Raw genomic sequence first — 23,949 nt, 5'->3', positions numbered from 1 at the left:
TTGACTTTCTATAAGTGGAATCATTTCTTTCTGAGCTTTCTTTGTCACAAGAGGACCTTGTTTACTGTTCACTATGGTGAGCAATGCAGGAAACACTTTTGGATGTGGTGTGGAGACAAAAAAGAAAACATTTGAAAATTAGTTTCAAGTGTTCTCCTTCAAAATAAACTTCTCAATGAAAATCTGTATAGATTAAAAACTGAGACTTATATCAAACATATATTTAGAGAAAAGGGTAAATCTTACACACCTAATTTCTTTGGTTTTCCTAAAGACAGGTTTGCCTTCTTTCTCTTCCCCGATATCGAACAGGTCAGAGTATAGTTCTTTGTTGTTGTGATCTACCTGGAAGAGTGCACACCTGTCCGCATTCACCAGGTTTTTTGCATATATCTGCAAAACAACACCAGGGACATAACTTTATTAGCCACACTGAAAAAAACATGAAAACGCACCTCCAAATGAATTAAATCAGATACATCGCTGCAGTTTTAATTGTTTCTTTTTGATGGAACAGTTAAATGTAGAGAATTCAAAGAAACACACACACAGTAAAACTACAGGTCATTACAATTCATTCCAGTGTTTGAACCTGATGACTTGAATGACCTGAGATGACACCACAGTCACAAGGCAACAAAGTACATACAAACAGAGAGGTGGGGTTTAGTAGGAAAACAGGAAAATCATGTTTTACACTCAACCAGATCACATTTGTTTTAGAATATTGCAAGCTGAAAAACTATTTTAGGTTGAGTCAAGTCTAAACATGTATTTAGTATGTTTTAACTGATAATAAATGAGAAGTAGTGTTACTATTATTATCATATATTATTAATGCCAACAAACGTATTGACAGGAAATATTAGCAGCCTGTGTGTATTTGTATCACAGCAGCATTACTACTCTATTTAAACACACATAACACACACTCCCAGGATGTGTAGCCTTGAAGACAATGTGAATGAACACATACTTGCAGAAATCACACTCACCATAATATGTTCAAGTAGAGAATCTATTGCCACAATGTTATCAAAGTATGTTCTGTGCGAAAAGAAGAAATGGCGCATTGAGATGTTGACAAATGGGAAGCTCTGATGACGTTCACATTCAAGACATGAAAGCTAAGAAGTTGCCTAAAATGCAGTAATTTCTTTCCTTTGTGTGAGCAAAAAGTTGTATTTAACGTTTGACCTGACATGAGAAAAGATGCTAACTCACTTTACTCACTTATTTTATTTTGTTAACATGGTGTAAATACACTTTTAATATGTTTTCATCAGCATTATTTTAGTGTTAGGTGTACTGTCCCAAAAGCAGTTCTTACTTTGACACATCTAGTAGGAAGTCATTGAGCTCAGTCTGTTTGGCGAGGCCTCTGCACACCTAGAAACAAAGAAAAATAGGTCACGACCCGACACCCAGACGTATCACACATTTCTCAGAGAGCAGATGCAGCATCCTGCTTGTACTGTCAACAAACCCACTTGCTGTATACACACTTGGCTGTGGGCCACCTTTCATGAGTTTCAGTAACAACAGAGAGTGTTTTTGCAGCGAGTAGCTAACCCAGGAGCGCAGTGTGCTGCAGCGCTGCACCGCTCACTGAGGCTCAGAGGTCCACCGTGGCCAGCGCTGCAGTGGGACACTGCTTCTCTGAGGTGTTATGCTATCTGTTCTTATAAAAACAGCGCTCGAGCGTAATGACGTCCTCGGGGAGCTGTTTGTTGAATCTGTGGCTTAGTTGATTGGACTGGGCCCAGTGACAACCCAGTTCCTGTACACAGTGGATTTCCCCATTAAAAACACCGACGCAGAACCAGAACAAACAAAGTCATCCAAGATCATAATAAGCGGGACAGGTAGGTGTCTCCTTGTTCCTCCCAGACAAGTCTTTAGTGAAATGTTACAGTACAGTTTGCTCACCTGTACTTGATGAATGGCAACTGATGCCCACGCTAAATTAGCTGTTGCAACCTGGAAGAGAAAGTGAAGATTAGCTCCAAAGAACTGCAGAAAAAAAACAATAATATCAAAAAGTTATCACACATTTACAAGGTTTAATCAGTTCTTATCACAGTTCCTCTTTTGTTTATTTCAACATGATTATCTGTTCTGCACATCAGGCAGTCTCATAATCATAGAAGAGCCAGTTTGTCTACAGATTCAGAGACACTCACACCTGCAACACTGCTGCATCTGCACGTTTAGTATTGCAGATTAAAATTTAAGATGCACTAATAGATGGTTTTATCTGAAAAAGGGGCTCAAATGACTATGTGTATTGTGACGGGCGTTGCTCTAAGTAACAAACCAACAGGGAATTATTGCATGACTCTGCAGTTCCCCTCAGCTCTGCAGAGAGTTTTAACGTCTTTCAGCTCATTGTTTTGTTTTTTACGACCTGCAACTTTAACGTTTTGGTTCACCCTCACCGCTCTTATCAATCTCTTTTCCAGCAGCTGTTTCAACACAGTGGAACATTTACAATCTAAAGAGCTACATTATTCCTAGACCAAACCAGAGCTACAAGTAAAGTGAATATTGGACTATTGGACTCATCAGGTGGTTAGAAACACAACTTCAAACTAACTAAATGTTGCTCTGCGTCTGCTGGATGTGTAAGTAAGCAACTGTTTGCTTCATGTGAGCCATATCACCTTAAAAGGTGATGAAATGTCAGTGTTGTGCTTGTTGTGCTGCCTGATGCAGGTTTGAATAAAATTAAAGGGTAACTTTAGTATTTTTTAACCTGGTTTTGCTGACTGACTAATAGGGATGAAAAACTCTGAAATTTGTCCAGTATTGAGGGAGAGCGCTGTAGACAGCAGCTGCTTATGGGCTGCAATGTGGTGCTATTGGGGCAAGCTGGCACCATCATTTACGTCCACTAAAGTAATTGTTTTTGCCACTGACAGGCTCTGATTGTTATTATAAGTGTCTGACATTATGGAAAGAGTCTCGCTCAAGGAGAAGTCTTGTTCTGAAATCTGGCGAGGCGACGTGTTGCCGGAAGACGACGGTGGAATAGTGGAATACGTCCATGGTGGAAATCTGAGTGCCAGCCGGCCAGAGTTTGTTGTGTAGGAGTACAGAAAGCGTAGCTTAGTGTTTTCTCAAATGTTTTCAGTGTCATGGCGGAATATGTAGATGATTTCTACAATGTGGACGAGGTCTTTGAATTCAATGGCTGCCCGTATTTATTTGAGCCAGAGTACACGTATATTCAGATGTCACAATGAGACTTCTCCTCGAGCGGGACAAGCCGAAGGTAAGGAACATTTTTTATTTCTCTGTAGGGTCTTTTTAATAATGTTGTCAGACACTTATTATAACAATCTGAGCCTGTCAGTGGCAAAAACAAGCACTTTTAGTGAACAAAACGTGATATTGACGCTGTTCACTTGCCCTTCTCAGCTCGTTTCACAGCTCCCCGTAACAGCGTAAACCCTCAATACTGGACCAATTAAAAAAATTGTTGTCCCCATTAGTCCCCAAAAACAGGGGCAATCAGGATTGGTTGAAAAATACTGAAGTTACCCTTTAAATAAAATGTCACAAATTATTCTCAAATCAGTTATACCTACTGTATTCCGCTTCCCAATAGTGAATTAATTATAAATAAATAAATAAGATGTTTTTATAAAATAAAGTACAAATCTGAGAATCGTTATGTAATGGATGTATGGAAAGTTTTGAATTTCAAATGTGAATCTTCAAAGCTTATTCACTGTGACTACTGTATACTGTCGGCTATTTGCCATTTTACTGAATGTATTTCATTAGCAACTAATAGAAGGTGCTTGGAGACAAAAATACAGCATCATTAAGTATTTTACACAATCAACTGAACCCCACAAGTCTAATAGAGATCTTATACAGATCCAGATTAAGGTGAATACCAGGCTAACTGTAGTTCTGTGAGCCTTGCTCCAGCCTCCCACTCTTGGTGTGTTTTGTCTGGGTCAGACTGACCTCCTGGTGGCTGAGGTTGAAGGGCTCCTTGCCCCACTGCCGATGCAGCTCCAGGATGGCAATGAGGTCCCCGATGGCAGTGATGATGGGGAGGCACAGGACAGAGTGAACATGGATCCCTGAGTCCTGCCCTGTGCCGTCGGGGAAGCGCTCGTCCTGCAAAAAACACAGATCAGTGAAGGTCACTATCACCTGAAAGTGCACACAGTAGTTTAGCAAAAGGAGGTCAGTGTAGCTGTTACATCAACTGATGGAGATGATGATGGAGACAAATCCTAACATTTGACCCTCAGCAGAAAATTCAAAAGATTCAAATTGAAATTCAAAGTATATTTACATTTTCTTTTTAATTTTTTAGCATGAAGGTGCATCAAACCAGAGGCCTGTACTATGAAGCCAGTTCAACATACCCAGGGTGTCTTTTCGTTATCTGGTTTAAATAACCCAAACAACAATGATCCCACTAAGCGGTCCTACGAGGGTGGTTATCAACTCGGCAAGTCAGCCCAGGGTTTCTCAATCTGGCTATGAGCGTGTTCACATAAAAGGGGCGGTGTTTGTAGCATATGACCAATCACGAACACGGACAAGTCTACTGTCAGCAGAGCGGCACATTTTAAAAAGGAAGAGCAAACTATAATATTAGACAAATGCAAAGAAGTTAAAACATAATCCAAGCTAAAAGTAACACAGCTGAAGCTGCCAAAAAAATTGCCGATGTGTGAATGCATAAATTAACAGACTTATTATATCAATGCCCCATCTAGAGCATGATAGATCTGACTATAATTATGTATTTCATTAAATGAATACGATGCTTGTCGAATAGAATAGAAGAGCAGAAGAAGCTTCATTATTCCCATTTGGGATACTGTGGCATGTACGACAATTTAACCTTCTTTCAGCTCCCCGACCCCGGCGGTGTGAAACAGATATGGGAGCAAATAAAAAATAAATATAAAAATGTAATTCAAAACAGTAGGCAGGCTTACCTTCATATCTAATAATCACCCACATCATTAAACTGTGTTGCTTTTAGCCTGGATTATGACTTCAAGTTCTTCGTATTTGTGTAATATTATCTTACGATCCTGGCACCGAGCTCTGATTGGTCAGTAGGCGCTGCTCCGGAGCTGGTTAGGTGTTCAATATCAGTTACCATGGCGATCTCCCCCGGTAGTGAACCATTGTCGTAGGACTGAAAAACCCAGGGTTAAACCTGAAGTTACCTCGCTACACCAAATAGTACAGGCCTCAACATATAATGAAATTACATAGAGGGCATAAAGAGATCTGTAATCAAACATCACAGCTATGCAGTGAAATGTTAGATGGGTAAATCTGTTACTGGTTGTGAGAAAACAGCCTCACCCCCATGATGTCCTCTACTAGCAGTGTTTTGTGAGTCTTGGCAACATGAGCGGCAATGGTTGTCCCAAATGCGATGGGGCCGGAGGGGATGAGGCTTGGAGGGCCATCCTTGGCCCCCGTTGGAGTGAACATACATAAACTCTAATGAGAAGCATAGATGAGAACAGAGAGGGAGACAAAAAGGGCGGAGGAAAAAAATGTCAATTACATGAACACAACTGCATTAGTGTATAAAAGCAAATGTCCTCTGCACCTACATTGTTGCATTCTCCCAAGAAGTAAAGTGCAAATCCATCAGCTTTAGTTGCTGTAGAAATAAGAGACACACAGGTTAAATGTGCTTTAAATACAGATGGACAGTGACGGTAACAACTGACATTAATGTATGTCCCTGTTACAATCTCTCATATAGATGTGTCCAACAATAAATGGCAGGTATACCCGAGAGGAAAAGTCTACTAAGGACATAACAGACTGGTTACAATCTAATAACAATCTATTAACAATGTCCTACATCCAGTTCATCTCATTCCCAGTCCTCCTTTCACACTCATATATAGGTCATGTTATCATACAATGTGACAACAGGGAGACATCAGTGAATACACGGGTGATCAAGAAGTTAATGAGTGGTGTGGTTTGGGTGAAATGATCCTTTAAACTCTAGTGTATTTATAAAATGCAACACATCAGACTTTGTGACTTTGAACTAAAATACTAGGAAATTGAATCATCATCTAATATTTATAAAGAATGTGTTTATTGCAGAAAATTGTACTTGTTTTATCATATGATTCAATTTTCTAGTTTTCTAGACCCTTTAGTCACTAATTAGATTTTTTAATTTACGAATATTCTTTACTGCTTATGTATTTATTATTTTCATTGGAGCAGAATATCGGTGGAGTTCACCACAGCAGGCGATTCAAATGGTGTCAGAAAACTACATGCGGTAGTTGCTTTAGGGCACCAGTGTGACATGACCTGAAGCTGAGGATCATGTCTACTTTTACCTGTTTTGATGATGTTGCACAACTCATAGAGCAGGAGTTTGTTGTCTCCTCCAGCGTCCAGGCGCTGCACCATGTAGCTGTTGAGTTCGTACACCACACCCTGCATATTTGTGTCCTGGTACTGCTGGACACAAGACGGACAGATATTGCAACTCCACAGCTTTGCATAAACACTGAGATTGAATTTCAACATTCAGCAAGAGCTACGACAGAGAAAAAACGTGACAACAACCTGCAATCTGTACTGCACCCGGTCTAATGTTACTGCAGCAGAAAGCCACTAAATCAAATGGGAAGATTTATTTTTTTTGAATGAAAGAGGATTATCTTCTTGCCATTCACAAAGACAGAGCCATTCATCACAACATTACCCTCCACCCCACCGTTACACTCCCCTTCACTGTTGCATTCTAGCCCAGGGATCCCCCCGCAGTCCCGAGAGGAGGCCACCGGAGCCCCACCGCTCTGATTAAAGCCCTGGCAAGCTCCGCTGCTCAGCCTCAGCTTAAAAGTGTGGTTACGTAAGAGGCAGACCTCCTGCCTTGTGCGAGGCCAGAGAGCCGTCTATTTCTGCGCCTGCAGAGAGGGTGAGGGCAGGACGGCAGGGAGAGTGGCGTACTAGAAAGCCGCCCCCACGGGGCGCCTTCTATCCTCCCACATCCTGTTTGCACAGACATATGGATGACGCACTGAGGGGTCGAGTGGCCCTCGTTTTTTTTTTTTCTCTGCGTGTGAAGTTCCTCTCCCCAGCTCCAGGGCCCTGCTGTGGGCACTGACACCCGGCCTCCTCGGGGGCATGGTGGTGTGAAGATGAAAAAGGTGTGAACAGACGTATGTGGAGCACAGGGGATCTACTCTTTGCCATAATTTGCTGTCCCACACACGACATGATGAGTTTACAACGCAGCAAAAAACATTCATGTTGTTTCTTATTATTCTTGTTAACCATCTATTCGATGCTGCTGACCTGAATGCTCACAGAGCCTGGCCCTTTTCTGGACAACTCCAATGTTAACATCACAAGCTGTGCCGCATCATACGGAAGAATGCACAGGTATGAATTTGTAAACTATTTTCATGCTTTTTATATGAGACAAAGTCACTGATCTAAAGAAAGTAAGCACAAGGACAAACCAAACTGTTGTTAAAGAGCATAGTTTATGTGCACCTTAATGAAGCTTAGTGAAGGGGAATTTTGTCACGATCCCCTTAAGCCAATCATATAATTTCCGTCAAAGACTGTTCTCCTCCCTGCTGTCATTTTAGTACGAATGGACACGGCCCTCCTCTACCTCATTCACTTCTAGTCTTCATCAGTGCCCAAGGTTCCTTCCACAGCCATCACTCTTTACCTCTTCACCCCCACCACTACCAGTGTCTACACTCCATTAGGGGAATATGCCTGTACTAACGTTGGCATCACTAACCCCCTTAATATGACTACGTCACGATGGGGTCTAATCGCCAAAGACTCTCAACAATAAATGTATTTGTTCACTCTAAATGAAGTCTCTCCTGATTGAAATGAAGTAAACCAGGAAACGTTTGCAGCTAGTGAGGAAGGACAGTATTGAGTTCTGTGAGTTCTTGAATTAGCTCAGCCATACTGTCCATTCTTGAATAAGAACTCAATTAGTCACTAAGGTTAGCTTTGGGATTTGGGGGGGCATGGTATTAAAATAATAATATATCTACAGTGTGTGAGGCTATTGAAAGAAGCTTCATGTGCCAGGTCACATAAATATAATATTAAGCAAAAACCTACCCTGCTGACTTCTTTAGCTGATGTGTCATCTGTAAAGAGAAAAATCACAATGTTAAAAAATGACTTGAAACAAAATTAGATTCTATTTTTGGATCAGATCTGATATTATTAACAGGTGAACGAAACATGAAGAATCAGGTGGTGTATAAAATTAGACTTTTTGCTTTTGCCATTGTAGCTACCCAGATAGTTCTGCAGGGTTTAACGACACCATAGATTAAAACTAGATGACGTAACTTTTGAAAGATAAAATAAAACAGTTTTCATTGCACAAATGAAAACATGAATGCATAAGCAATAAAATACATCCTTGTAGTATTCAATATACTCAGGTATTTTGCCATTAAATTATTTGGTCTGGAATGACCATACAGTCTATGGGTTTGACCAGTAGCTTATGCTGGCTAATGTTATCATACTTTAGATATTGATATCGATAGATTGCAGCCTAACTGAGTCCGTTCATAGATCTGAGGACTCTTTTACCTGTTGTTACACCATGTTCTTATGTTCATTTACAATTAATTATCACTTGTGGCCATGTATGGAGGACGGAACCTGCCTAGATAAAAAAATAAATAAATAAATGACACGATAAATAAATAAATTTGCCATTAAATGTACCCAAAAATATTAAAAATACAGTAAATGTAGGCTTGATAAAATGGGATATAAAATTATATTTTAATATAGCTTATTTATTTATATAATTACCTTTGTTTTAATTTCCCTATCTATCTACTTTTCCATTTAATTCTCCCTTGTATTAATTATAGGCAAAAAGTTGACCTCATGACACACGTTGAATGACAGTCCACTCATTTGCATAAAGAAGCAGAAATGTATGAAGAAAAGAATACAGAAATAAATAAGTTTGGGGGAAAATGCAAAGGGAAAATCATGCAGTAATAAAAATATATAAATATATAAATAAATGCATGAATAAATACATAAATATAATAATTAATAAATAAATGCAAATTTAAATAAATAAATAGAAGGGAAAATTAAATACAGTATATAGATAGGGGAATTAAGACAATTTAAGTTAAATAAATAAAGAAGCAATTTAAAACAGAAATATCAATTTGAAATGTCACATTTTATCAATTAATTAATGTCTACATTTGTTTTTGATATTATTTTTTGGTACATTTAATGGTATATTTATTTATTCATCGAGTCATTAATTTAATTATTTTTGATGTGACTGCCGTGAAAACTCTCTCCATTTTCACAGCCCCTGCCAATGTGCCACTGAGCAAAATACTTCATCAAATGGTTAAATGCCAAAAGGTAAATCTGTGTAACTATGCAAATGTAGAGGCTGTCATTGCTGAAAAAGGGCATACATGCACAATCAACTTTGTCTGCATTAAAAAGCTGGAAAGCAACGCAGAAATCTGGCTCGGACATTCAAACGAATGTTGGGTGGATACTCTGCAGTAAGACACAACACCATAAGCAGCAAGTAAGCGAAACCATATGTTGTCCTCACAACAGTAGTCAGGTGAATGGTAAATGAGGACATGCAAAAAAAAAGATGCAGTATATGAAGCATTAATGTAGGACTACATCATGTATAAATTATGTATGAATATATCTACTTTTGATCCCAGGAGACATAGGTTTAAATTATGTTCCTTTTAAATCAGAATTAAGAGACGTATTAATCTAACTTGACAAGTGCAAAATGTTGTGGCCTCGAGTGCAAATTCCTGGTGTGATTTCAGGCTCTTGGAGAGACAGTAGACATATGAGTATTTTCTTTGGACACTGAAGTATGTGATAATAATGAAAGATTCAGCCAAACATAACAGTTTCTGGACTTATAGTCTTGGCGTGCTACTTGGGATGAAAATAAAACCATTCACACCGCCACAAGCGGTTCTTCATTACACAAGGGGTCATCAACAGCATATGAGAACAGTAACTGCTCTGATCTCTTTGGTAACGTTTCATGTGATCAAACCATGCAAAAAGCTGGGCTGACTGAGGTGCTGACTCGAGCTGGTCCTCTTTTGAAACGAACATGTGAAGAAAGAAATTACAGCCAGCTACATTGTTTGTTGTTTTAAACATTCCTCCACTATGCTATGAGTTTCCTAACTTAGCCATGAGAGCTATTTTAGAGTGATCCCCTGGCCGGGCGTGACGTCAATCAGAGGACAGAGAGCTGCACTTGAAAAAGACTTCAAACCCCTTTGAAAAAAAGGAGAAATACAGGCTGAATCTTTTTTTATAATGACTGTTGAGGCCAAGAGTATTTGGACATGAAGTCCTGTGAAGGACACATTTTACAAATACAGTGTGCCTATTACCTGTTAGAGAGTAGTCTACCTTTTATATACTACTAGAGAGTGGCCTCATACCACCTGTGTTAACACTATGATAGTCATTGATGTTGCTAAAAATGCGAGAAAACAACCTAATCATACTCTACCCTTAATTCAATACATGAAATGAATGTAACAGGAGATGCCATGTATGGTGACTATGAATAACAGACAAATTACATTAGCCACATTTTGCTCCCTTTAAACGCTTTTCTTTGATGTATCAATTTGATGTTGTGTAGTGTAATGTAATGTGGTATATGATGTGTACATAGTGTAGGCTAGCATGTACAGTATAGTGTTGAATGATATGTGAGATAGTGAATGTGAGTATGAATGGTTGTTTGTCTCTATGGATCAGCTGGGTGTAGGGTGTACCCCGCCTTCGCCCAAAGTCAGTTTGATAGCAACATGTGCAGATGCCTGGGTAACTGCAAGCTATGAGCGGCATTAAACTGTTTTTTTCCCCCCTCCGTGACCTGAACTCTCAGCTCTCAGACCCCTCCTCACCTACTCGGCTGTCAAAAGAACAACCACCTCTCTCCTCGCCCAAAGCAGGATTGCACACTGGTGAGGAGGAGAGGGGGCCGGATTTGTCAGGCCTGACGGTTCAAAACCAAATGCAAGCAGACAAAAACACAAACACCCAGGTCGACAGGTGATGCAGCTGCAGAAACTGCAAACATATAAGATGTTGTGTAACTATAGTGTTACCCACGATGAATTAATTTTAAGTAACAGAAGTGCAGTTCTTGTTGGGTGATGTTGACCCTTGTATATTGTGAAGCGCAGAAGTTTTCACCGCCCTGCCTGTTGATATAGGCCGCCGTAATGCGGTTGTTGATTCTCACCAACATATCATTGCCACTTAAAGGGACAGTGTGTAAGGTTTGGTGGCATCTAATGGTGTGGTTGCAGATTGCAACCAACTGAGAACCCCTTCGCTCACTCCTCCCTTTCCAAGACTGAGGTAACGTGAGCTGCCAAGTGCAAAACCATGGTAACACCGTTACATCCTTACTATAATAACACTACTTTAGGAGCAACGGAAGTCAAACGGCAGCTGGCGGTACCACGATTTTGCACTCTGTGGATCACGTTACCGCAGTTTCACTAGCTTCGGAGAACTATGGTAGCTTTCAGGTAACGTAAAAACGTAAAAGTCTCTCTCTAGAGCCAGTGTTTGGTTTGTCCATTCTGAGCTACTGTAGAAATATGGCAGAGCAACATGGTGGACTCCGTGAAGAGGACCCTCTCCCTATGTAGATGAATTATAAACGACTCATTCTAAGCTAACGAAAACACAGCAATTCTTAGTTTCAGGTGATTACACACTAATGAAAACATAGTTATGAATATTATATTCCATCTCTGCTAATATATCCCCTGAAATGTTTCACACTGTAACAATATTGTAAGGTGTTGTGACTCTAGCACCAATGATACAGCACATCATATCAGCAAAATAGTATGGTGATCTTACAAATAAAATTCTGTTGTGCAAATGAATGATTCCACAAAGACGCTACAAAATCAGTCTGCTATAATGCACAAGAGTGGAACACAATCCAATGCATTGTACATCAGTTTAATTGTGTTATATATCTGATTTTGCATTAATTTTGCAAAAATCAGATATTGGACAAATATTATTAGCAATATTTCAATCATATCACTCAGTCCTTTCCCATTCCCAGAGGTATTACCGCTGCCAGGGCATGTGGGTTCCCCCCAGTACTCAAAGTCCCTCCTGGAGGAATGATGCACCAGCCACTCTTTGTGGTGTTGCAGGTACAATTACAGTCTGGCAAACCACCTCTGCTGGCATCTCATGTGTAGCAGTCCCAGTGGAACCACAGGGTGAGCACTGTGTCCGCACACTGAAAATATAGGAGCCAAAAAGGAAACAGGAAGCGGTTGTACTCGCAGGATACACCCCCGGTAAGGTGAAATGCAGAATCGTCCTGCGCCTGGGAACCACAGAGATATGAAAGCAAGTGCCCTTTAAATCTGTTGTGCTGAACCAGTTGCCTGGTTGGACCGGTTCCAGCAGTTTCTTTAAAGAAAGCATGCTGCATGGCTTGCATATTCCTGGTTTTCCTAGAAACCAGAAAATAGCTTCAATGTACTGTGATGTATGTTTGGCTATATGCTCTTGTTTCTTGCTGATGAAAAGTGGGTGAGAAAATGTGTGTGGACTGTTCTGTTTTGTACGGCCAGCACATATCACATAAAATAGGCTCCAAATATATAAAACTGACAATTTGCCTGTCCGGTTTTGCAACAATAACACATTTGTTTCATCAGGTGTGTGTCTGGGGATTCACCCTAATGATACAGCTACCCCCTAGGGCTGAGAAAGAAGGTATGTGTACGCGTGTGTGCAAGTCTGTGTGTTTTATCACCATACCATGTGGTCAGTCATCAGAGCAGGGACAGAGACCAGTAGCCTGTTCTAATGCCATCCCATATTTACAGGGACCTGCTGTTGCTTTGAGTAAACACAGGACGTTCTTAGAAAACACACTGCCAGCTCACTAAGCAGTGAACACTAAACACATCTGAGCCTGAACAGACCTCTTCTAGTAGCTTCATCACTCCATTCAAACTTTTCCTGAACCTGAACGACCTCAGTCTAAGTGTTTGTCAGGTGTGCAGCGCTGGGATCAGTTGTGGATATTTGCTACTCTGCCGTGTAAACCAATGCTTAGTTGGTAAGGTTGCTTTTGTTGATAAGGTCAACACATACTGTACTGTACTGTACTGTACTGTACTGTACTGTACTGTACGTCCTGATTCTGTTTTGTTCCCTACAATCCTACATAAAATGTTAAGAATAATAACATTGACATATTTTGTTAACAGCATGAGAGCGGCGGCATGGTTACTATAGTTAATCGCAAATCATAATTTGATATTTTTGTGCATACTATTAGGGTTTTTTGTTAACATCAAGTATTATGTTTCTAGTAGTAGGATAGTAGGATATCGGGCCGATACTGAATCTAATAGCAGGATCGGGTATCGGTGACAGTAAACAATGTTTAAGTCAAGCCAGATGTTGCCTTACACATAAAAGAATGATCCCAGTCACTTCCACACAGTGAGGCATACAGCTTATTCATTAAACACTGGCATCGGATCGGTACTCAGTATCAGCCGATACCCAAAGCCAAAGACTGAAAAAGTTGGATCGGTGCATCCCTAGTTTCTAGTTTCACAAAAAGACCTGTTGTGGTACATTAGTTGTTCTCAAATAATTTGCACATATTGATTTCATGGTGAAAGCTTTTGCGTCAGTGTGGGACATTTAGTGCAGCAGACCAAAAACAAACAAACACAGCACCCCCATTAGTTGCTGCAAACTTCTGTAAACCAATAAAATCATCATTCTGCAACAAGGAGTCAATCAGACAGTTTATATATCCAGGACAGAATCAAACTACAAAGAATTGTAGAATATTTTGAACAGATAAATGCTCTGTCATCTCTTAACAAATTGCTTGATCAGATATCAGTCTGACACGTTGTTTCTACTGCAAATCACTTTGTACATCAGACTAAAATGTCCTAATCTCAACAAAGCATAGCATACAGAGACAAATTCTACTTGGGTTAATAGTCTACTGATAATTTACTCAAACAATTATATGAAAACATCCACTGCTGCGGACGAGGTGTGGAGTAGTATCTGCTACATCGCAGTGGTGTGATGTGGTTGTAAGAAAGAAAAAAAAATCTACTGCTGTTACGTTGATATATACTTGATAAATTCAAAAGGGGAGACACAGCTAACTTAACTCTGCACCTTAATTCAAGTACATACACACCAACACATAAAGCCTGCAGTACACAAGCAAGCACAAAGGTCTCTGGTGAACTGTTTGATGAGACAAGGTGAGAAATGATCTGGAGCAGCACCCAGAACAGCAGCCCTGGGCTGAGGCCTTTCACTGGGGAAAAATCCCTCAGTCAGCTAGGTCTAATGTGCACGATACTCGATGGGCGCTGTATTGATCTGCCGCCACAGATACACAGCCTCCCACAGGACTGTCAGCTAGCAGTGACTCAGCGGTCAATGTGTGTCGACCTAGTGGCCGTCCTGCATCAACCTGCTCCAAAAACAGCAGTTTTCTTCATCCTCCCTTTATCACACTACAAGGCCAGACACTCACTCACACGTCTTCCACAAAGTTCCCCATTACTAATCAGACAGGCGGTCCGACATGTCAGGGATGTACAGCTTTTGAATGATTTTCTGATCATGAATACTGACACATTTTGTTCAGATCGGTGCCGAACTGATTCGTCGATTTATCTACAGAAACAATCAATAATTGATTAATCACTTATGTTATTTGTCAACCAAAAATTCCAAATATCTTCTGTTTGCAGCCTCTCAAATGTGAGTGTGTGCTCCCTTTCCCTGTTTTATATAATACAAAATTAGGAATTAAATTGAATATCTTAAGGATTTGGGCTGCTTGGACAAAACCAGTCATGCTGGGCTATGGAAACATGAAATGGTTACTATTCACATTTTGTTAATCAAATGATTGATCAAAAGAACACACAATCAGCAATGAAAAAAATTGTTAGTTGCAGTCATAGTTCAGATATAAGTTCAGATATATCTGGGGGAGTAAACAGGTTTTTTTGAATGCAGTGAAAAATTCGTTTTTGAAAGGCTAAACTCCAACAAATATGGATTGAAGCAGAATATTGTCTTAGATAAAAATATGTTGTGAATTCTATAAATGATAACATCTATCTTTTTTTCAATACATTTTGACTGTTGGACTGAGGACTGCAACAATTAACGTTACGGGGCGATCGAGAGCTGAGCGCCACGTCGCTCGCTATATGTGTTTGAGAGAGATAGAGGGAAGAAAAGATAGACGGTGATAAACTTTTATAATAATTATTACACCGCACACCGGGTTTGTGAGGCGCATTCCTAACCGGGCGAACGGAGCGGACTCTGGGGACATATTTATTTAAGAGTAGGGATGTTAATAATGAACCGTTTAACCGTTAACCGACATTAAGCATTTTAACCGATTAACGCTAACGGTTAAAAGGTTAAAAGAAATATTAATAATTAATTAAAATGCTGAGCGGCTCAGAGGAGCGGCTCGTCACTTTAAGGAGAAAAGCTGGTCCACCTTAAGAGCCCACGTTAAGAGGCGGTGCTGGAGTTGCAGGATACAGGAAGTTGGCGTATATCTTGTCGGTTAACGGTTAGTAATCGGTTAACGAGGGGTCGGTTTAAACTTAGACTAGTAGACTAGTCTAAGTTTAAACTTCTGTTTAAATGTCAGGGAAATGAGTCGTTCATCATCCCTAACATAGACACTGTGTGTCTGTGTGGGTGCATCGCAGAAGGCATAGATGAGTAACGAGGGGCCTCTGGATGGGACCAGCAGACGCTTTGGGATTTATTAATTACCCCATGACAGCGTGTGGTGTGAAGTAAACATTGCCAGTGGGACGTTGGTCAAGAGAGGTGTGATGGTCAAATGACATCAGTGGGGATCTGGGAAATCGTGTTCTGCTCACTGTGTTCAGTAACGGGCTGCTGTAAGAGCGATCTGCTCTGTAACACTGGGACAAACCAACATCTGCCTTGAAAGCCTAATCTTTAAACATAAACACAACTGTATCAAGCAATATAGCAACAAACAATAATACAAAAAACTGTAATTCCAAAATTGTAATTCAGTTATTATGACGAGGCACTTTTGTGATATTCCCACACAGATTCAATGCAAAATCAAGTGTGCAAATGTGAAGGCTTTTTCTGGAATCACAGACACAACCTCTGCACAGACACACACTCACACACTCTTGCGTGTACAAACAAACTGATTTATGTAATCCAATGTAGCCCATCACATGATAAGTGAGAACGGGACTGGCTGCAGGGACTGCTTCCTGGAAGCAGCGGTTATCTCAGTGAGGATCACATGATGACAGGTCCTGCTGCTGCTGCTGCTGCAGCACTCAAAAAGAATATCAGATCAATCTGATCTCTTAAAAAGTGTCACTTAAAAACATAGAAATACATCTTTAGAATAAATGAGCTACTCCTATCAGTACAAATATATACAGGAGAGGTCCAGCTTCTTTAAAACAAGCGGATAAATGTGTCAAATAAATCTACAAGTCAGATTCCTGCCATAATCCCAAAACAGTGACCATTCACCTTTTGTGATGAACCAGAAATGAAACAGTATTTGTCAGTTTGAGTGGATTCAGCCAATGAGAGGCTTCCAAGCGGTACCTAGTGTCCGCTAACAGTGATCGAACAGAGAAAGAGGACTTGTGCAGTGATATTACTGATGTGATGTAAAGATCAACCCAGAGAGATACATGTAACAAGGGCTGTCCTCCACAAAATAAATTCTTAGTCGACTAACACTCATACGATTTCGTTGACTAATCGATTAGTTGATTTAATCGACAGATCTGTGAAACTGAGAATCACACAAAAGCACCACTTTAAATGAGAGATGTGCTCAGAAGTTTCTTGGAAAATATGTCATTCAACATGAAAAAACAACTACTCAACTAAGGAAATCTTAGTTGACGAAAACCAAAACGTCTATGGCTGCAACTCACGATATTTTCATTGTCGATTATTTTCACGATTAATCGATTAGTTGTTTGGTCTATAAAATGTCAGAAAATGGTGAAAATGTCTATCAGTGTTTCCCAAAGTCCAAGATGATGTCACATTTGAGAAGCTGGAATCAGAGAAGATTTACTTTTTTTCTCAAAAAATTACTCCAACCGATTAATCGATTATCTAAATAGTTGGAGATTCATTTAATAGTTGACAACTAATCGATTAATCGTCACAGCTCTATAATAGGGGACAGCCCTACATGCAACATAATGAGAGAGCTGTCAGGCTGATTGCTTATGTTTTCACTCCGAGTTCGGTCGCCTCTCGTACGGCTCAAGAGCCCAACTGCACGGAGTGGCTAAATATTGTGCCTGCATTTTGTCAAGTAGTATAACAACTTGGTTAAGACAAACTCAGCAACCCCAGTGTGAGTCTGGGGTGGTCAAGACAGAATAAATATACAAAGTCATTTTAACTGCATGGTGTAAAACTGCACTCAACACCAAGTCAACAAAATTTAGTAAGGAAATGCATTCAACATGTTTGTTAGACCTCTAGGATACAAACATTGCTTTTTAGTGAGAAACACTGAATAAACTGTAACCTTGTTTGTTTAGAAGAAAAATCCACAGGAAAGGAGTACGCCACCAATCTTAACATGTCTCTCTTTTAACATTGTCGGACTCAAAATGGAAGGTTTATCAGAAAAAAAAAAGATCAAAATTGATGAAGCGTAACCAGAGATATCGTCTTTTTTATTCCATGCATTCTTCTTCCTTGTCAAAACCTGGCGCCTACATTACCCACAACGCAACTCAACCGCCGCCTATTAGCTAGTAGGTGCTAATATAGCCTCGAGCTGCAAGCCTCATGCAGAGATGAGGTGCAGGCAAGCTCACTTCTTTCCAACTCCACACCCCCAGATTCCCCCAGACTGACTCAAGTGACATCATTTGAGGCGATTTATCAGACTTCACACAGCTCCCTCTGGAGCCACAAAAGGCTTTCTTCACATATGCAGTCATATGTTGTTTTACATATTAGGATTAATATGGTCTCTGTCAGCCTTTCATTGACAGGGTTTCTTTGAGTGCTAAAGTCTAGATGCTGATAGCAGAGCAGTATATTGCATAGCAACTTGTGACCTACATTAATCAGAAAGTAATGGCAGCCTACTTAATGAGAACTACAGGTAGTTGGTCAAATTTGGCAAATGGCAAAGCTTAACACATGTCTGCATTTCAACATTGAAACACTGCAGTTCATCCCTGATATTCTCTCTGCCACTGCATAAGAAATGTTGTTATAGCTGAAACTGTGTGTCCTCATCCTATACATTGAGGTGGGCAACCACTTTACCAGGAGCTTGATAGTGTGTACCTGTTTGCATTACTGTCAGACACACTTTCCAACACATTTCATTGCACTCTAGACAGTCAACTGTTAAATCTGAAATTTGCTTGAAACATGCAATCCATCATAATGAACATCACGTCTGCTTTTTTTTTTGTTTTTTTGTCAAAGAGATGTTATGGCTGAGTGGTAATGCAGTTCAGACTTTTCAAATCAATCAGCACTTGTGAGTTTCTGCGCACTGATAACTTTAACGTTGTTCACTGCGATGGGCAACCTGACCTGAGGGAGTCCGGTGCAAGTCCCTGCAAGTTGATTTTCCGACTCTACTGAAATGTAGGGGTGTAAGAAAATATCGAAAATATCGAATATCGCCATACTTTTTGTGATACTGTATCGATTCTCCAAAACACTGTATTGATTTTTAATGAATAGTTTACATGCAAAGATTAACTCAGTCAATACTTTATTTCATTTGCAAAGAGATGCTCCCTCTCAAAGTAGTGCTATGATGTTGGATGTTACAGGGACTGTGATAAACGCAGATCCCGCTGTTCTGATTGAATAAAAAAGCAAACTTTTTTTACTCAAATTGTATGCATATGATGGTGCGTTCTTTATACTATGACAGTTTTCCTAAAATTAGATTTAAAAAATTGCAATTATATCGCCTAGCTTACAGTATCGCAATATATTGTATCCTGCATAAAAACAGTCAGCTGTCATGTAAGTATGTGTAATTTGTAGTAAACAAAATGGTTTACATGGTACTTTAAATTCTTCAGTCTTTGCAAAGCATGGGAAAACTTGACCTTTACACTGAGGGAATTTAGTTTTATGACTCACATTATAACTGAAAACTGATGAAATACACAAACAATAAGCCGAAAGTCTTTCTCATGTCGGCTCTGTGGTGGAGTTTTGTGAGTCAGTGTTCTGCTTTGCATGGGCTTCACCTGCTCTGACCTGAAATATGTGGGTTAAATTAGTTCCTAGTTGGCGCCAGCAAGAATGATTAACATGAGGGCCTCTATTTTGTACCTGTTAACCTAAACACACACACACACACACACACACACACATACTGTATACAGGAAACGGTTTCAAATGCAGGCTCAGACTTGTGAAATCGACATCCCTGCATGGCAGCAATGAACGCAACTGTCTGCAGACCTCATGTAGAAAGCAGCTCCAAAATGTGACAAATCCATCCTTCGCCAGTTTCCCCATTTCACTTCAACACACCCACACCCTGAGCCAGCGCAACCCCCCCCCGCACCACCACCACCACCACCACCGCCATCCCTACCCCTCCCCTGGGCCCCCTTCAGCCGGCTGCATGTCTCTGGAGGTCGCCTCTGACGTCAGCAGCTCGACTGGGCAGAGTGCCAGCCCTGTGGGCCCTTGATGGATGCGGTTGGTCTGAGAAACAGTCTGCTGTGTGTGGAGCGCACGGAACAGACTCAACTCGGCCCGCTCAAACACATCTAATGACCCGTAAACACCCGACAGGCCCGTTGCCTCTCCCTCTCTTCTGTCTATCACACACACACACTGACGATTAAAGGAGACACATGTGAAGATGAGTGATTTGTACTGCAAACGGCCGGGATAATAAATACAACCCGCAGAGGCACACTCTGGGTCTTTAAGAGAAAAAGGTTTTATTCAGCGCAATAAAAGCAAATGACGGACATGGCTGCAGCCTGTATTTGTGGTTGACTAGTCGGGAACGCATATAACGGGATTATGTGTGCTAAAAAGTACAAACATTTAACAAAATCAAAATATCACAGAAATTACAACTGTGCGTCAATATCCTGGAATCCGCTGATCCAATCATTATGTCACAGCGATCCAGAGAGCTTCAGCATGTGTGTGTGTGTGTTTCCATGTTTGTCCCTGCTGTGTGTGTGCGTGTGTGTGGGAGTGGGTATACCTGCAGGCCTGCTGCCGGTCTTCCTCTTCAGCCATCTGTCCAACGTCTCTGCGCTCACACTCTCCAACACAAAGTCGTCCAGCATCTGCGGGTGCAGCGAGAGGTAGGCCTTCACTTTCTCATCTGTCAAGCCTGGAAAACACAGAAATAAAACTTATTTTAGCTCACGCACTGCACAGCCTAGACTAAGCAAAATGTGAAAATAAAAAAAATATTCTGGGAGATGGTGCACAAAATAATGCTAGAAAAGTATGGAGGAGAGAAACATAAAAGATATAAGAGGATGGAAACGTCATATTACACGCTGCCAAAGGCCCACGGTGATCCAGACAGACACCCAAACAAATGCACAGACTAGAAACAGCCGAAGGTCGTCTCGTTCTCTTTACTGCGAGGTGAGAGCAGCAGCAGCAGCGCCTATGTTCCAGCTAAAGCTGTCAGATAGCCGGGTTAGCTCGCTTATGTTTACTGTAAAGCTGTGTCTCCAGGGATAGGAGCCCCCAACAGAGGCAGCAGGATAAAGGAGGACTCGATTGTGCTTAATAGGCAATTAGGTTCTTGAGAGCTCGCTAAGTGCTGCTGTTTACTGTCTTTGTTGTCAGGGAAAAAAGCCATTTGCCAGACCATCGTTGAGGGAAAGTTGTTTTTAATACACCCGCTGGCGTCTGAGAGGCCGTCATGATGCACTAGGAAACCATCATGTTTGGGTCACTTGCGCAAATGGAGTGTGTGTCTAAAACAAAGACCTGTAGCTGTCTAAATTCAGCAGTGAGACGTCATCGCCTCATGAGACCGGGAACTCAACGCTGACACGAAATGCAACCGAAAGTAGTTATTCCTGGAGAAGAAAAACAAGTCCTATGGCCGTACTAAATTTACATTTTATGGTTATTGCACACAGTAGTTATATCTGTTATCAGATAAGAGTAGTAAGCAGGCCGTTGATTTCAGACAGCCCTGATGGTTTTCATTTCACTTTCTCACAAAATGTGTTTTTATCAGCAGCATCTGTGTAGACTCCCTTCAAGTATGAATCACAGGAGGACAAGCAGCTGGAAGGCAGGTGTTCTGCCGTCAGACCATAGACTGTATAAGAAGTGGACGTAGCCACAGTGATGTCACCCACTGGATTGTGGACTGCCGTTTTGAAGCCTTGAGTTCGGCATTTTTGCCGTCGCCATGTTGTTTTTTTGCAACCAGAGGTGACACGAGAGGGTGGAGCTAAGTGCAACCAAATGCTGAAAAAGATATTTTCAGGTGACCAAAAAGGTTATACTTAACTTTCATGAACTGAAAACACATTGTGAAAGTCAAAGAAGCCTGCTTTATGGTCTATTTGACTCTAAATGGGACCATAATTTACTAAACGAACACCACGCTGTATTGAAGAAGACTTGAAACTAGCGATTGAGACCATAAACTCATGTTTACAATGTTTACTGAGATAATAAATAAAGTGAGAAGTAGGCTCATTTTCTCATAGACTTCTATACAATCAGACTTTTTTTTGCAACCAGAGGAGTCGCCCCCTGCTGTCTATTAGAAAGAATGCAAGTTTAAGGTACTTCGGCATTGGCTTCACTTCTCAGACCCGTACGTTGCCCACTGCGTCAGCCACACAAACATGCAAACACACTGCACGAAAATATTACAAAGTGGTGCGTCTATCTAAAATCCTGATATCAGGGTGGTGAATGGCTACAGACTTGTGGGCAACAGAACTGTACGTGGAGGGTGGCACTGTTGTGCCAGATGACAAAATAAAACCAGATGGTGGAGTGAGAAGCATCCACTTCAGCTGCAGGTAACTCTTGTATGTCTATGTATGTTAAAAATTTGTATTTGAGGAATAACTTTTAATTTGAATTTAATTTTAGAATCAAAGTGCTCCCGAGTCTGGTAAACAGTCTGAGCAGCTACCCGCGACCTTTGATCTACTCTCCCAGAACAAATAATTTGATCTGCAGTTACGATGGATCATCTGCTCAGTGTGTGAGTGTGTGTAGGTCGAGCAGGCTTGTGGTTGCAGGCAAATAAGGCAAACAGAGGTGGGGGTAAGTTTGGGGGGTGGAGGACGCTGCGGTCTGACGCTATCCAGACACGAGACACAGATCTTCAGGAGCGGAGCGCCTCACGGGACTCCTGGCCAGCTCTGACGCACATCGGCAGAATACGGCTTAATAAATCAGAGAAAGTTAAGGGGGTGGTGGATGGAGCTGCAGGGGACAGAGAGACACACAGAGGAGTAAAATGGGAGCGCTGCAAATACCCTTACGACTTTGTCCTATTTGAAACAAAGAAGGCACTGTGATTAGTGACACTAAAAAAATAAAAACACAAGGAGGCTGTATCATTTTATGAATACAGGTTTTGTGTTGAGAATTTATTTAGCTATCATATGTGTGAGCACAAGAACAGAAATAGTCAAATGTCCTATTACCATGGGGCAAAAACAAATTGCAGTGATTAGAATTTTACAGTGGGCATATAACGGTTGCTAAAATGGTGTTTTGGGTACATCAAGGGAGTTGGTGAAGCCTCAGGGCGCTTTCACAAGCTGTAGTCTGCTTGGCTAGTCCCAATCAGAGTAAAAATGATACATTTGGTTCGTTTTTTATTTAGTATGGTTCGGTTTCACAGTGCACAAATTGAAGTGGACCAAATAGAAAATAATAATTTGCTGAGGGGCTTGTACGAAGAAGCAAATTTGTCTTTTTCGTCTCAAGAGCTGCCACTTCTATGAAGGGAATCGTAGACTTTGACTCGGCACTGATCTACTGTGCGCACGAATCCCTTCTCCTCCAGTTTATCTCGAATGACTTCACAAACGTCACTATTTTTGTTGACATTATTTATCATATTCTGTATGTTCTCTTCAGTCCTGAGGTCAAGCAAACATCAGAGGTCAGTCCTCTCCCACTCTGTAACCTGTCGTTTACCTGTGTCCATCTCAGCTAATGCCCGTGCAGGCAGTCTGCGTTTTGGTTTGCTTGGAAACGGTCCGATACCAACTCTCGCAAGCGGTCTCGGACCGGTTGTTTTGTTCTGCACCAGCGTATGTTTAGTGCATTCACAACTGTCCAAACAAATCGCACCAGAGTTCGATTAAAACAGACTAAATGTTGGCTTGTGAGTGCGCCCTTATTGGTAAAGAAAGAGCAAACCATGGCTCTCTAGAACAGCCACTGTTCATTTCTGACCCCTGACTCAACCCTTAACTTTTGCTTCAGCTGATGGACTTTTGAAAAGTACAATAATGTGGAATGAAAGCATGACCACATTTTAGTTTTTACTAACATTCATTTACTATCTGTCAGCTAATCAGTATCAGGCCAATAATTGCTTAAGGCTGGCCATAATCAATATTTTTGTTATCCGTTTGTTATATATCACATAAAATGACCGAAATCAACAAAGTGTTAGTCCATGCCCATTTGAATATATGCTTTCATTCAAATAAAAAAAATAAAATAAAAAAGGCTAAATCATTTCCTAAAACAGCTGAGCATTTTAGTTTTGATCATACAGGATTCAAACAGGAGTAAATACTGCATTTGTTGGGGACT

The 23,949-nt window shown here is 40.8% G+C and overlaps 1 protein-coding gene across 6 annotated transcripts in view; it reads right to left on the bottom strand.

Annotated features, from left to right (window-relative positions):
- pde10a (phosphodiesterase 10A) overlaps nucleotides 1-23,949 on the bottom strand; it is a 66,839-nt gene that overhangs the window by 10,869 nt on the left and 32,021 nt on the right. For 3 of the 6 annotated variants that reach the window (XM_037782594.1, XM_037782596.1, XM_037782597.1), the window contains exons 2-11: nucleotides 20,384-20,515; nucleotides 8,128-8,156; nucleotides 6,363-6,486; nucleotides 5,607-5,656; nucleotides 5,350-5,490; nucleotides 3,979-4,134; nucleotides 1,930-1,980; nucleotides 1,331-1,389; nucleotides 996-1,047; nucleotides 251-393 (exon numbers count right to left, since the gene is read on the bottom strand). In XM_037782594.1, coding sequence (XP_037638522.1) covers nucleotides 251-393; nucleotides 996-1,047; nucleotides 1,331-1,389; nucleotides 1,930-1,980; nucleotides 3,979-4,134; nucleotides 5,350-5,490; nucleotides 5,607-5,656; nucleotides 6,363-6,486; nucleotides 8,128-8,156; nucleotides 20,384-20,515 — 937 coding nt within the window. The remainder of the gene's footprint in view (nucleotides 1-250; nucleotides 394-995; nucleotides 1,048-1,330; nucleotides 1,390-1,929; nucleotides 1,981-3,978; nucleotides 4,135-5,349; nucleotides 5,491-5,606; nucleotides 5,657-6,362; nucleotides 6,487-8,127; nucleotides 8,157-20,383; nucleotides 20,516-23,949) is intronic. The other 3 variants (XM_037782595.1, XM_037782598.1, XM_037782599.1) reach the window with 2 other exon arrangements.

This window comes from Sebastes umbrosus, chromosome 10 (genome assembly GCF_015220745.1).
Source record: "Sebastes umbrosus isolate fSebUmb1 chromosome 10, fSebUmb1.pri, whole genome shotgun sequence".
In the NCBI taxonomy this organism is placed as follows: Eukaryota; Metazoa; Chordata; class Actinopteri; order Perciformes; family Sebastidae; genus Sebastes; species Sebastes umbrosus.
The sequence above is the reverse complement of the archived record's forward strand: the minus strand, read 5'-3'. Positions and strand labels throughout refer to the sequence as shown.